This window comes from Tauraco erythrolophus, chromosome Z (assembly GCF_009769465.1).
Source record: "Tauraco erythrolophus isolate bTauEry1 chromosome Z, bTauEry1.pri, whole genome shotgun sequence".
Lineage (NCBI taxonomy): Eukaryota > Metazoa > Chordata > Aves > Musophagiformes > Musophagidae > Tauraco > Tauraco erythrolophus.
This window is the reverse complement of record NC_141496.1, coordinates 31,775,439-31,790,871: the sequence shown is the minus strand read 5'-3', so window position 1 is coordinate 31,790,871 and position 15,433 is coordinate 31,775,439. Positions and strand designations below refer to the sequence as shown.

The window sequence follows — 15,433 nt, the reverse complement described above, 5'->3', positions numbered from 1 at the left end:
ACTTCTCGTTAAAGACAAAGGAGGGATCTGCAGGGGCTAGCCAGGAGGAACCAGTGCAATTTATAGTCTCAGCACAGACAAACATCTCGGCTAACTTTAGTTACACTAAAGAATCACTTGGCTTCTTTTTAGGGTGTGTTTGCAGCATCCTGTTTTCCTATATAGGTGTACACAATGAGGAGAAATCAGAAGCAAGAGGACGAACACATCAATTTTCGCACATTGAAATTACATCTTCCCTCCCTTTAAAACAATAAACCTTCCAACTTATCTTTATTTACACAGACCCATCCACCTTGGCATTGATTTTTTTTCTCTTCATAAGGAGCAGTATTTTTATCTGCAAGTTACTGGGTTTGTTAGCAAATTTCTTGGAAACAGATCTTACAGTACACATAACTAGTTTTGCTTTATAATGGTGGTTTAATGCTCAGTAAAGCGAAATAGTTGACTTTTGCCTCTTGGCACCATTTCAGCAAAATACTTAAGCACACTTAACTTTTAGACTCATGAAAACCCCCAGAGATTCGAATGGAGATATAAAAGCCTTTTGTACTAGTTTATTTTTTTTGTTAAGAAAAAAGTAGAATATAGAAAAAAAGAAATTTTGGACAAAAGTACCAGTTTTTCCATGACTTCAGTGTTTCATCTTTTCCCCCCTTTTATTATGTACTATCCTCATCGCTTTTTGACAGCAAGCCCTTGTATAAACAACACTTGGTGTCCTGTAAAGGAGAAATTGACGTTGTGCTGTGACTGAGTCAGCATACTCTAGCACAAACCTCCTCGAGTACTTCTCCTCATAAATTTCAGTGTGGGTTGCGTGATGGAGCAGGGCTGAAAAGACATAAGAAGACATGGAAGTGGAAGGGATGGGAGGACCACCGAGTGGTCCATGCATCAGTACTGTAGTTTGAAATTGCATAAAGCTTGTGAACGTTCTGGACACTGCTCCAGCTAAGAAAAATGCAGTGCAATAATTCAGCAAAGCCTGAATCATGCCAGCTTCACACAGTGTGGTGTTTTTCACAGAAGCCTGGATAAGCCCATATGTCTATGTGGGGCAGTACAGAGCAGCACAGAGGTACTATCTGGAGTCCCACTGCCTGTGTGTTTGTGCTAGCAGAGGGCCAAGCCCGGACTGTGAAGGAGACCAACCAACAGGGGCACAGTGCCACACGGATGGGACCAGACTGCTTCCTGTCTAACAGGTAGCTTCTTTGCCATGAAGTTATAGATTCCTGAACCATGCTCAGTTGCACAGTGTGGCCTATGTTTTACTGTCATTTGCACCTTCAGAGTTGCCTAAGGTTGGTGAGTGTCCAGCAGGACTTAAACCACTCTAGTCCTCTCCTCCCAGAAATATTGGGGTTATGAATTCTGTGGAGCTGCACCTGAGAAATGATGCAGACTTGTTGCTGATCTCCTTCCTTGTTTCTTCTCATCCTATCATGTCTGTGTTTTCCCTCACACACAGCAGAAAAGGACATTGGTATAAATACTGTACTTAGAATAAACTCTTGCTCTTAGCAAACTCAGACCAGAGGCAGGCATTCAGGTTGACAGTCTGAGTTAGATATAAACAGAGTGGATTCAAGTTTTAAACAGAGTGGATTCATTCTGACTTGCATCATTCAATGGGAGAGAAAGAGAAGTGTTGGCCATATGAGTTCAAATGGGCAAAATGATTAATTAATTTGGAAACAGAAAATTACACTCAACCAATTCTTACTAAAAAGTAACTGAGAATCATTTCTAACAGCTAAGTGTGAATTCACATAAGACCTGGTTCTACTGCCTGTAATAAGAGCACATATACTTCTTCTGGTAGTAGACATTTCTTATTATGATTAAATTAATTTTTCTTTTAAAAACAGGTAGGAAGAATTTTTTTCCTTTGACATACTAATATATTTATTACAGGAGAATTCCAATGTTAAAAGCAATTTTAAGAATTTAAACTCGTAGCAAACACAACTGAGTCAGTATTTATTCAATTTAATTTTATTATTATTGTGCAAAAATGTAGCGTCTAGCAGTTGTGTCCATTTCTGATTCTTTTCTGAACATCTGTTTCATGCTAAAACATGAAAGGGTGGTGAGACTTTGGAATAGATTGCCCAGAGAGGTTTTGGATGGCCCCTCCCTGGAGGTGTTCAAGGCCAAGTTGGACAGAGCCTTGAGTATCCTGATCTAGTTGAGAGGCATCCCTGCCCATGACAGGGAGGTTGGATTAGATGATCTCTAAGGTCCCTCCCAGCCTATGCCATTCTATGATTCTATGATTCCAAAATCTGTCAAAGTGCTGAGATTTTTTAAAAAGGTGATAGAGGGGATTTAATTTATTTTTCTAGAGACTGCGAAGAATTGTGTGGTTTGTAGTGTGAGCTACAGTGCTTTTATGCTGACAGCACTGTCCATACCATGATACTCTGGCTGAGCAGAAACAGATGTTGTAGACTCATTGGCCAGTTTCCTGACTGAAGGAGAGGTTTGTGATAAAGTCCAATTTTTCATGGTAGGATTTCTTTAATGCCGTATTTACTTGAAAAGAGGGAAAATTCTAAGTTTACATATGCACAAATTTCAATTAAATTGAATTAAGTGCCTAGTTCTTCAGAGACCTTTTTTCTCCAGTAGAATGTCATTGCTAGAACTCTGCGTTACCATCCAGACTTCAGAAAGAAACTTCTAAGTCAGAGCTGTACTCAAGGCCTTAAAACCTAAGCTTGTGTATGAGGTCTCCTCCAGTGCAACTTCTTAAAAATGATTAAACTTCTCAGAAGAAGACTCTTTATTGCCTTATAGTGCCCACAAATTTGGGATGGTACACAGTATCACTGTGACAATACATATGTAACTTGCATGCTGTCTGTAGTTTTAATATTGGCAGTAATTTCATATCTTGACTGCTATGAAAATAATCTACTTGCAGCACCTGCAAACATGGGGTGAAAAATTCCAGCTTTGTATGCCATCTGCTGTGTATTTATTAAAGGTGCATTTAACTATCCTCTTTCACCACTGTATTCTGCGTCAGTGGCAGTTCACTTCAGAGCAAATTAGGGAGACTAGGCTAAAGTACAGTGTCCATAAAAAGTATCCTTACACCTCCTGCCCATAGTGGAAAGGATTATCACATTAGTTTTGAAGGCAAAGGCAGACTCAGCAAGGAGCCGTGCTGGCTATTTTTACTTTGACCACTTACTCTCTGAAGAGCAGGGAAGAGGCAGAGGCGTTCTGCAGCCCTTTCTCAGAGATGTGAGGCAGAGCTGTGCTGCAGCTGTTGGCCTGCTTTACAAATGCATTTCACTTCTGCAGTGCTCCCTGGGCTTTGTAGCTGGCCATGAAGTTAGGCACAGGAGTTTACTTCTTCTCCTTGGGATTGAATAAAAAGTTGCCTGTTGGGATTGGGACACAAATTAGTTTACCATTATTTTATACAGTGTCTCAGGTGCTTTAAAAAGCGCTGTCTTCTTGGCATGCTGCACAAGGCGCTTGTAACATTTGACAGGGGTATTGCAAAGTCTGCGTGCAGGAAGACTTGACAGTAGGAAACATTGAGCTGTGTGTTCACACCATGGTCTGTAGGCGGCAACAAGGCGTGTGAATACCTGCAGGGCCCTGCTGTGTCTGTGTTTGGGAGCCTGAGTTCGCCGATGAGAGTTTTAACTCTCCCCGAGATGGGTGCAAGCCTTTTCAAGGCTGCTGCTACAGGAAGCAGAATAACTCCAATTAACTTGAAGGGCCCAAAGGGAGATACTAAATTTTTCATTTATTTGTGTTAGGAATTTGAAGCCAAAGGGCTGACCTTCCACGCCGTAGTAAAGGTCGTTGAATACACACACATGCTGAACATGAATGTGTTCCATGTAGCTCAAATAAGTTTCTAGTATATATTGTTGCTGTGTGTAACGAAGCATAGGCAAGCTAGGTTGTGTTTATAGGACTTGGCCTTTCTGCTCAGATAATTTTTAGTTTTTGTTGTTGAAAGATTTCAAACATGGGGAAAGGTTAATGCGAGACTGAGAGGCAGGAGAGAATATTGTACCAGTTAGTTGGCAGCGCGGTTATGTTGCATGAGTGCCAGGAGGCTCCGTTGATAGAAAAGGAATTCTAATTGTCCTGAATAGAATTTAACACGGAGATGACTTCTGCAGTTACTAGCAATCCATAACTGTCCTCAGAACTCGTCGGCCAAAAAAATCCATCTGAAGTTACCAGTTTTGATCAAGACAGAAACTACTGCTGAACACCAGACCTTGATTCAGTGTACCTTTTGTGAACCCGCAGAAGCATTTTAGAGTTAGAACTTCGCAGGGGTGGGGAGGAAGCAAAACGAAAAAGCCGCATGTTTTTAGATCCTTTGTAGCTAAGGTGTCTTCAGATGCTTTTGGTTTATTGATTTCTGTTGCTATTATATTTCTCTGTGACATGTAGCATACTAGAAAGCAGAGAGAAAAGGAACTCATTGTCTACTAACTATTTTTTTTTTTATCTTGTGCTCCTGACAGCCTCTCTGACGGCCATGGCAGCTTATGTCTTATCTTAGTGAAACGTCCTGGTTATCTGTGTTGTGTGCGAGGGCTTAGCATTCCACTGCTTTTTACTTAATAAATTAAAGACTGGGAAGGAGTAGCACTGTAATACTTGACCATATAAGGGGGCTGGCTGTTGTTTTAGTTCTGCTCCTTGGCTGTTGTTTTAGTTCTGCTCCTTGCACAATATGCAGTTGAAACCTTTTAAGGGAAGGCAGTACAGACAGAGTGAAAACATCCAGAAGTGGAACATCCATTTCACGTTATAGTTGGTGCCAGTGCTGGTGCTGTCATTGCTGCTGCTGCGAATTTCTCACAGGGTGTTGGAGATGCATAGCTAAAAAGGAGGAGAGACTTGCAGATGAGACTGAAGAAAAAAGTTAAAACCATTTAGTTCATGACTCCTACATCTTGAGAAATGGTAAGAATAAAGAGGAAACTGACCAAAGGTGAGCTGAATTAGGTTTCCAAAGTTGAGAAACGAAATAGCAAAGAGCTCTTCAGCATCGACAAGAAGAGACCACAGAAAGAACAAGTGGAAACATCATGCAGTGAGAACGAGATAGGGACTTGGTGATTAAAAATTTTCAATAAAGTTTAAAGAAAACTTCTTTGCAAAAGAAATTTGAATGTTGGAGAGGGAATGAGATAACTAATACAACTGATCAGATGGAAAAGTAACTGGTAACATGATAGGAGTTCAATCCTGGATGTTGTTTTAGTACTCCATAAGAATGAACCCATGAAATTTTAGGTCTGGTTGCAACTACATGTAAGTAAATCCATCAAGGCAAAGACTGTACTATATGGTTAGAGAACAGCAAAAGCAGGGTCTCTAATAAAGGGATGGAAAAGTTGATGGCAAACATAAGTCAGTTGTTTTGATCTCCGAAGTGTCCACAGTGTTACAAAAATTTTGAAGCATCTCAGGCAGTAAAATATCAAATAAAAACACATTCGTATGCCGATGTTAGACTGTGTGAAGACTGTTATTTTCAAGTAGAGAAATTATTTTCTCAATAAATCGGAGGCATATTCTTACTTGAGGTTTTTTTCATTCTTTGTGTGAAGAAGACCACAGAACTGGGAAGAAAAACTGATTTTCTTCATTTCAGTCAAACTGTAGTCTTGTCTTTACAATAAAATATGCTTCAGGCCTTAAATCAAGTGTGGCTTTTATCAGCTGGAGATCAGATAACACAGTCTACTTCAGTAGCTAAGTAGAGATTTAGAAAACCCAGTGTGAAACCTTTTTCTTCTATAGCCAGTAACTGACAGAAGCTATTAGAGGTTAGATCTCTTGTGAAATGCTGCTTCCAGATACTGTCCTTCAGTGGCCCACATGTCTGTCCTACAAATTCCTTCAGTTCCTGTTTGTTAGGTTCCAAGAGTGCTTACCCTTCTGCAGAATCAGGCTGGCTGCTCTCTAAATTACAGCACCTTGTCTGCCTCAGCGCTGCCTCCACAGAGAGGAGCAGAATTGAAAAAAAAAGTGTCCGTGAAAAACCAGTGCGTGTTTTGAAGCATGCTTACTGTTAAGTAGTCTCTGTTAAGTCAAGTGTCTGTGAGCATCTTTCACACGTGCAGCTGATACCAAGAGGCGATGGAAGACAAGAGAGACAAGGACATAGAATAGATGCTTCTTTAGCCATTCTTTCATTAATATCTCTTTCTTCCTCCAAGTTAAGACTCCAGAATGAATGCAATGCTGCAGTTTGCCCTAGCCAGCATTTCACCTGCAATGCAAAACTCTAGCCAGTCATTTACAACACTTCATGAGACCTGTCAAAGAAAGCCCTTCTCCCAGTGTTGTGACCTTTATCTTTGTGGTGAACAGGTGTCACGACTTTGGCAGGATAATTTTGTTTGATTGACTGATCTATTCTCAGAAGTTATAAAAGTTTCACTGGGCACAAAAAAGTCAGCTTGCTGCAGGCCATTTGTTGTATCTGAATGATGTGTATTCATCAGGAGTTTTTGTGGCGTTGTAGAGAGTAGGTTGGAGCAAACTTCTCTCTGACTTTGTTCAATATAAGTCAGGGTGGTTCGCTGAAGTCAGTGTTGTTTTGCTGGTGCATACCTGAGTGATACCCTCAAAGACCACTTTGATTTATTAGCCCATCTGTGCAAAACAGTCTGTTGTCTCCACTGAAAAGTGAAAGAAAGGTATCACAAGGATATTCCTTTAACCCTTCCAAATAAAATAACATTTTTTTTCCAGTGGAAAGTTATCTTTTTACACAGTTTAAGCAGGATAATGTTTTTACTTTAATTCCAGTAAAAGTAATTTAATTTACGCTATCAAGAGTCTCGTGCCCTCTGTTTTCCTAGTTAGGTGTCGTGCATATGCCTATGAAGTATAAGGAAGAATATTTGGGATATTTAGATGTGCGGCTGTACAAAAAGTAGTCCAGTTGCCTGGTGCAGAACAGATAAGTTTTCCACATTAGTCTGTTAAGGCTTTCAGGAGCAGTTTTAGATTTATCTATTACTTTTTTTTTTCCTGACAGGAAATGTTTAAAAATCCTGATCTTCATTATGAAGATTATTATTATGTTCATTATTACCTGTATTATGAACTAACCAGTTCATGCTTTGGTGAGACTTGTTCTAGAGTTCAAGAATTGGCTTAAGAGTTCTGTGTTGGTACTAAATTCTCCAATAATTCTGTTTTCTAGTGATGAAATAACTCAAACTGCTTCTCATAGTTGCATTGTATGTGTTCTTCTTAGGTTTTAATAAAAAGGGGGCCGTCAGTGTCGGTAGTGTGGACCTAGCTCTACAAAATAAAAATGAGAGAGAAGTTGTACCGTAGGAGAGTAAATTTAACTATATAACCTTACTGTAATTTATATTCTTGTTTTAACTTATTGTCTCCCCATTTAAAAACAGCCGTTCCTGCTTTGTTTTAAATTCACAAAATATAGTTTTAAATCATGTGTGTAATTGCAAAAGGTACAGTCCACTCTGATTTTTTTTTTCTCCTTTCTTAGTATTTCAGCATACTGGAAACATAAATACCCTTAGCTCTGATATGGGCAGAATAACTAAGGTGATTGTCTTTCAGTGTAGGTCCCCAATTGTAAATACCCTGTTTCCCAGTCTAGCAAGAGCTAATTAGTGCTACACACAGATAGAAGAATCTTCATTCTGTACTCTCATTGATGTACTGAGCACTTATGCTGAAAGAAGGCAAGCAAGAACACTGTTTGAAGTCAGTCCCATTAAATGTCTGAGGTGAGAAGAACCAGAATGTCCATGGTGCGTTGTATTCCTTCTGCATAGTTCATGCTCATGGAACATATAAACGCAGGTATATCAACTGTGCGGTTAAACATAAATAGAATACCTTTACTTCAAATAGACTAGGAAAATGAACCTATTCATGTGGCATATTTTTTTCCAGTTTTTACTTTGAATTGCTTTGGAAGTACATTCCATCCAGCAAGTTGGGCCTTTTGACAGCTAGCCCCTTCACCTAGAGAACTGAAGAGACTGAGGTGTTCCCCTCACAGGAGTATTACTGCATTGATATCTTGATGATGATGCATTATGCATATGCATATGTATAAGAACATATAAAATCTACTCTGATGAGTGAGACCTCTGCAAGATATAAACTCTTCGCAGCACCAGTTCTGAAACTCACTTTCTGAGAGAAGTAGTATCCCATCTGACGAAGAGATCTCATATAGACAACAAAATCTTCATGTTAACCATTTGACTTTCCATTTGTAACTCCTACGATTTAGGGACTCAGTGTAAATGTACGGAAGGAAGAGAAACTTAAAAAGATGTATATATATAGTCTTGTTTGAACTGTCCTGTGAAAGCACATTGCTAGAAACATAGATTGTAATGAATGGATCTAAGATTTGTTATAGATAAAAAAAAACCTTTACTGTGACTCTCCAGCAATTGCTCTTGCAGAATTACAAGTTCCAGAAACCCTCATCCTAAGCATTTATCTGCCTAGAATCATAGAATGGTTCGGGTTGGAAGGGACCTCAAAGATCATCATCACAGGACCACCCTGTCCCGTGGGCAGGGACACCCTCCAATACACCAGGTTGCCCAAAGCCTCATCCAACCTGGCCTTGAACATTTCCAGGGATGGGGCATCTACAACTTCTCTGGGCAACCTGTTCCAGTGCCTAACCACCCTCTGAGTGAAAAATTTCTTCCTTATATCTAATCTAAATCTTGCCTCTTTCACTTTAAAGCCATTGGCCCTTGTCCTGTCACTACACGCCCTTGTAAAAAGTTCCTCTCCAGCTTTCCTGTAGTCCCCCTTTAAGTACTGGAAAACTGCAATAAATCACCCCAGAGCCTTCACTTCTCCAGGCTGAACAGCCCTAACTCTCTTAGCCTGTCTTCATAGCAGAGGTGTTACAGCCCTGGGATCATCTTCGAGGCCCTCCTCTGGACCTGCTTCAGCAGCTCCATGTCCTTCTTGTGTTGGGGACTGCAGAGCTGAACGCAGTATTCCAGGTGGGGTCTCACGAGAGCAGAGTAGAGGGGCAGAATCACCTCCCTTGACCTTCTGGCCACGCTTCTTTTGATGCAGCCCAGGATACAGTTGGCTTTCTGGGCTGCCAGTGCACATTGCCGGCTCATGTTGAGGTTCTCATCCACGAGCACTCCCAAGTCCTTTTCCTCAGGGCTGCTCTCAATCCATTCTCCGCCCAGCCTGTACTTGTGCTTGGGATTGCCCCGACCGATGTGCAGGACCTTGCACTTGGCCTTGTTGAACTTCATGAGGTTCTCACAGGCCCACCTCTCCAGCCTGTCGAGGTCTCTCTGGATGGCATCCCTTCCTTCCAGGCTTCTCAGAGTCCGGTTGCTTGGGAATGCAGCCCGAAGTGGGTGGTAGACTCCATCTAAGGCTAAATACCGGCACGGACCGATAGCCAACAAGTACCGTAACGGAAAGTTGAAAAGAACTTTTCCTAACAGAATAAAATATTTCCTTAGCATCTTTCAAGCTTCTCCTCAAGTCATATGCTGCCTTAAGTAGTGCTAGAAATCTTCAGAAACTACATAGAAACTAATTTCCAAATTTTGATCCACAAAGGATGCTACCCTTTTGTCTTAGTTGGCAGTTTTTAAAAAAAAATCTGGCTACTTGGTGTAGCAGTGACTGAAAGCTCTTATTTTGTCTACAAGAAAGCAAATTGATAAATGTAAAGTGAAAATAAAGTTTCAGTAAATTAAGATACTTCCGCCGCTTCCTAGTTTCTCTGCACTGGAGTCATATCAGTCATATTTCTTATTTAGAAAGATGTAGATGTAGGAGCATTAAAAATCCCTCCCCCTTCCCGCATTTAATCTCTGTGTTCCCTGGCTTTGAAGATCTAGTAATTTCACAGTTAACAGAATATTAGTTTCCTTCCTCTGAGAGTATCTTCCTGTAGTTCTTGTTGTTGTTTGACCTGAAACAGCACGTTATTTCTCAGAGTCTGCAGTTTTGAGAGTCTTTTTCATCTTCCTCTGGGAACCCCTCTCATGTTTCCTGGGGTGATCCTTTGCCTTAACTGTCTATAGGTTGCTTAAAGGCATGTTCTCTATTTAGTGAGACTTCCAGTGATGATTCTTTATTTCAGCAAAATGGCAATAAAAAAGGAGTATGCTTAATTTTCAGTGTGCTTCTACTTATTAACTCTGTTAAAATCTTTAAGAGTCAAGGAAAAAAAAGTATTGCAAGGAACAATCTGTATTTCACTATAAAGTTTGTATGTGTATGTTTGTATGTATATTATGTTTGTTTGTTTGAAAGGCTTAGTTTAAAGTGCCAACAGAATCAACATCTGCATTTTCAGTGCTGTCCTGGTGCATAGAAATCTTTGAAAACCGTTACAGCCCCTGGAAGCCTGTGATGCTGGTCAAGATAGGTCCATCCGAGGCTGTTTGTCCCTGGGCTAGAGGAATACAGAAAAGTGAAAGGCAAAGGGTTTCCCTCTTCAAAACCAGTACCAGGATATGGGAACATTTCTGCAAGCAGCGATATTCTTGCTCTGTTGTTAGGCTACCTCAAGAGAATTGGTTTTGCTCTTTCAGTATAATAGCCATTGTTTTCTGGTTATTCGTTTTCTTCTTTTTGGCTGTACAGTCCTGTTGCCAGCCTGCAGTTACTGTCACACAGAGATTAAATCCTTTTATGTTCTTGATTTTTCACAGAGACAGCCAGAAACCTGTTCAGCTCTGCACTATATAACCTCCCTTATGCAGCAGCATTTCTATGGGCCAGTGACATAGCTAGAGCTGTATGAACACGAGGAGGTACACACTTGCCTCTACCTCTAGACTAGAGACATGAAACCCAAGTTTAGGAATAAACATTTTTATAATTTTGTTTTTCTTCTTTAGCTCTTTCAAATATCTCTTTAGCTCTTTTCAAATAAGTATCAGCAATTCTTACTCTGTCTCATTAAAACACACTTTTTACATGTCATGTTTTAAGTACAAAAATTAACACCTAGGCTGAATAGGAAGAAACTTAGAGAACAATGAATATTTATTACATTAAAAAAGAAGTGGATTTGGAGACTTCAAACCAGTGCTTATTAACAATGTAAAGATTTGAGAGAGACTACTTAACAGCTGAACTGTCATTCAGGTACATTTATATACCAGGTTTTAAAAGGGTCAGTAATTGCATATTTGGACAGTTCATCCCATCTACCTTACACGCCTACATTAAGGCAGTGATGGACCATCTGAAAATGGGTGTTTCTCTGTTGATCAGAGAGGTGACTGCTTTCACTGTGACACGTAACTTCTGGGTGGATTGTGTTAAATGCATTGAATCCTGCTTTGATTGATCTGTTTTGCCTGGGTTTGCCTGCAGTTAAAATTGTATCATCTCACATCAAGACTTCTGTGGGTGTGGAATTCAGGAAATGTTTGTTAGGTGTGATTGTTGCAGCAATCCTAGGGAGATCGTAAGGTGCTTTTTAGAGAGATTGCTTGACTATATCTCAAGTCTTGTTTTTCATATTAAAAAACAGTTGGCTCTGAAAATCCTACACATATAATGAAAACAAACAAATATAATTAGACACAAAAGGAATAGTAATATTCATTCTGCATAATTGCCAACTTGGTAGTGAGTTCCTTAGCAAATTTGTTTATTTCTCCTTCTTGTTTTTCAGTCCAAGAAAGGATATTTTCATTATAGTTTGTGGCAGGAATAATTACCAGTTAACAGCTTGGGGAAGGCTTTAGCTTATGTGCTGGTTTTTTATGGTTCTCGAAAATACTGACAGATCAGCCAGCTAGTGGAAGTATTTAATCTAGGTGCATCAGAGGAGACAGGGAAAGTAGGTTCAGACTCAAGCTGAGACTGGGAAAGCTTTTTTAGAGGAGATGCTGCATCATGGAAACATTCCTGTATTGTCTTGCCTTTGAACACATGAACAGAAGTAAAGTGTCTTTCAAGCATATTGTTGTTGGCACCTGTGTTTTGTAAAGGGAGGTACTTCAACATGATGCTTTAGCTTTCATTAAAATATTATTATAACAAAACCGTGTGTCTCCAGATATAACTGTTTCTTGCTCGGTAACAACAGAAAGATACTGGTAAAGCCCATTGAGCTGAGGTCCTGTATTTCCCAAAATACTGCCCTTAGTGTAGGAACATACTGGGTTCTGGTTGAAGTCAGGTTCTGAAACAAGGATCTATTTTGAATGGTGCTGTTGATCTGTTTGTTTTTTTTTTTTCTTTGTTTGTTGGTTTGGTTTTTACTTATAGCCCAGCTGTCAGGACATGTAGCAAGACCTAGAATATTCCTCAACTGATGTCAGGCCAAGTGTGAAAAAAGCACTGTCTTAATTGTGTGATGTTTTATTGTGTATTTTCCAGAGTGGCAAAAGTCATGAAGGTTCCTGTGTATGAGACACCAACAGGATGGAGATATTTTTCCAATCTTATGGACTCTGGACGTTGCTCACTTTGTGGAGAGGAAAGCTTTGGCACTGGTATGTAATACGTAATCAAAAATTTCCACAGACTTTTAATGACAACTTTTAATTTTCCTGGGTGCGTCAAGTCAAAGCTAAAAGAGTCAGCAAATTAACTGTCTTGTACTGGAACGGACAACTGTCAGTTGTTCACATCTTGAGGATCTTCTTGCAACTCTGGTGTCCAGCCCCTTGAGGTACGAAAAATGTAGCAGATGGACATTCAGAAGTCATAGGCAATCTTGTCACTGCCTAGACAGCTTTTGGAGGTGCCTGACACTCTCTTCTGACTTGAACATAATGCAGAAATGTCTCACTGGTTGCACTGTAATAGTCTTTTCACAGACTGGAACAGCATTTGGAGGGATTTTGCCCATATGGAAAAACTACATGGTTTTTCCTAACGTGATTCAGTGTACAATGTATGAGGATTGGTATGTCTAATGGTATGTCTAATCAAACCTGTTGCAGACATCCCTTTTTGGAACATCGCAATTACTCAAAACTGGGATAAAATCGTTAGAAGAAATTCAGTTACATGTCAGCATCTATGTTTTCCCAAAGTATTTCTCCCTTGTCTGTCCCAAGAACCAATCAAACAATAGAATGCAGAATGAAAGACAAATTTGAGCCCTCTTGAATTCAATACAGACAAGAAGCATTAAAGCAAATAACTAATATATGTAGTCTGTAAATCTGCACAAACTTGCTTTTGGTTTGTGAGAAAAACTGAGTAGATTTCACAGTGTTTCTTTTTTTCTTTCCTGGTTTCTGGCACAGAAATTCCTTCTTCTTTTTATCTATTAGTAGGGTTATGTTACAAGTGTTTTTGAATAAGCACATATCAGAATAACTTAACCATTTACCTGGCTAATAATTTATTCTGTATTTTGATTGAGTTCCATGGAGTTCTTTATTTTGGTATGTTATTCATTGGCTACAGCTTTTCATAGAATATAATTTATCATGCAGTGAAACTTGATTACAAGTTTTGGTTTGCTGTAATTGAGTTAAGTCTAGTATTAAGTTTGTTGGTTGAGGTCAATTAGAGCAGAATGCTGCATTTTGCAATATGAGGATATCTTTAAGCCATAGACATGCCACTTTGTGTTAGCCTGTCATTAACTGTCTGTAAGTATTTAAATGCACTATGATGGAAGAACCAAAAACGTGTTAGATTTCTTCAGGTGTCTATGTGTAAAAAGTAAGAGAATTTAAATTAATAATGAATGTTTATTTTCTTTCTGCTGTGAATGGCAACCAATGTCTCATCATTAGCAACCTGGATGCCTTGACTTAATTATTGTGACTTACACAGATTTGTATTGCCTTGGATGTACCTTTCGAACAGATATTTTATCCTATCATTAATTCTTCAGATTCCTGATAAATTCTGTCTCTTGTGAATTTTAAGGGTGCTTGAACAACATACTGCTGATCAGCATGGAGAGCTGCTCTACAGCAATATTTGGTCTGTGCGTCCTGGTACGTTCTGGTCAGATGAGCTATGTTGCACCTGCAGCACTTCAGTGCAGAAAGCCTCCTGACCTCCCATTTAAGCCAATGCTGTCTAAAGGCTAATCTGAACCCTCAAGATTCAATCTCATGAGCATCCAGACAACTTGAGCACTTCGTTTAAATTCCTCAGTGTGTGTGTAGTTGCTATGTAAACGAATTGTGACAGTGCCTACAGGGCAATTACGCAACAGCTATGATGCCTAAAGTTTGTTTTTCTCCCTGCCTCAGTTTCCTTATCATCTTTCAATTCAATGCAACTGTCTGAAAATATCTCATATGCCAGGGCGTTTATTCGTAAAATGCAGTCTGATCTGTAGATGACCAATACTTCAGCGATATGAGCTGTTTTTTAGCAATAAATATTTATCTTATTGCAGATCTTTTGGTTATGTCCTAAGCTACATGACCCTCACAAGTTTCTGCCAGTATTGGGCATTTGAATCAATTTTACAGCTTTCCCCTCAATCATATCTATTTAGGGAGCTGAAACTTGGCACTTCTTTAGCTTTCAGCATGGAATATTTAAAGAAGTGTACCGTATAGCTGATCAGAGTGGGTAACTTGCTGTTCTGCACAAGAGAAAGGGGTTTTACAGATCCACATCCTATCGTCAAGCTAACCAAGCAGCACTGGAGACCAATTGCTTGTGTACCCAGGTAATCCAGCCTAGCTGGAATTTCCAAATAATACAGAGCCCTGGTTTTATAACATAAGGGATTTTGCTCTGGCAAGTAAATAAAAGCAAATTTTCTGCTATAAAAGGACAAAAGATTTTGAAAACATCCCATAGGGCTATGTTTCCCAGACTTGTTTTCTGGCAGCTGATCTTGGAGCTCAACCAATGCTTTAAAAACTTCTTCCATTTTTGTAGCAGTGTGAGGAGCTTGTCAGATGAGGTTAGTAGCTTTCTGGTTCTATGACTAATGCTCAGGACACAGTTCAGAGAAGGCCGTCAGCAGCAGCAATTAGTTTCTAAATTTCCTCAGCAAACTATTAATCAGGATTAGGAGAGCTGTGTAGCTGATTTATCTTTCTGCAGTTTAAGCCACTTCAGTAATTGCTACATCTTTTGTAAATTTGCATGCTCCATCTCTGAATTTCCAGATGCTATTGACATCGTCTGCCTTCTCCTGCAAGATCATGTGGAAGAGGAACTAGTGGAGCATATAAAAATGTGCTGCTGCTGAAATGCAGGAAAGCCTTAGAAGAGCTGTTTGGAGTTATCTGTTACAGTAAAACGAATCTAAAATAATCTCATTAACTTGAATAAAGGAACAGATCAGAATACCCCTAAATCTCCATTTGCCTAAAATATCATCAAGTTTCAGATTGCTGGATGATTTGTGAGACTCAAAGTGTGCAAACAAAATGATTTACTGTGAGTTTGTATACTTGCTTTAGTCAGATTTTTGTTTTAA

The 15,433-nt window shown here is 39.5% G+C and overlaps 1 protein-coding gene across 1 annotated transcript in view; it reads left to right on the top strand.

Moving 5' to 3' along the window:
• PGM5 (phosphoglucomutase 5) overlaps window positions 1–15,433 on the top strand; it is a 76,282-nt gene that overhangs the window by 34,193 nt on the left and 26,656 nt on the right. The window contains exon 7 of the mRNA XM_086629422.1: window positions 12,400–12,515. Within this exon, the coding sequence (XP_086485548.1) occupies window positions 12,400–12,515 (116 nt within the window). The remainder of the gene's footprint in view (window positions 1–12,399; window positions 12,516–15,433) is intronic.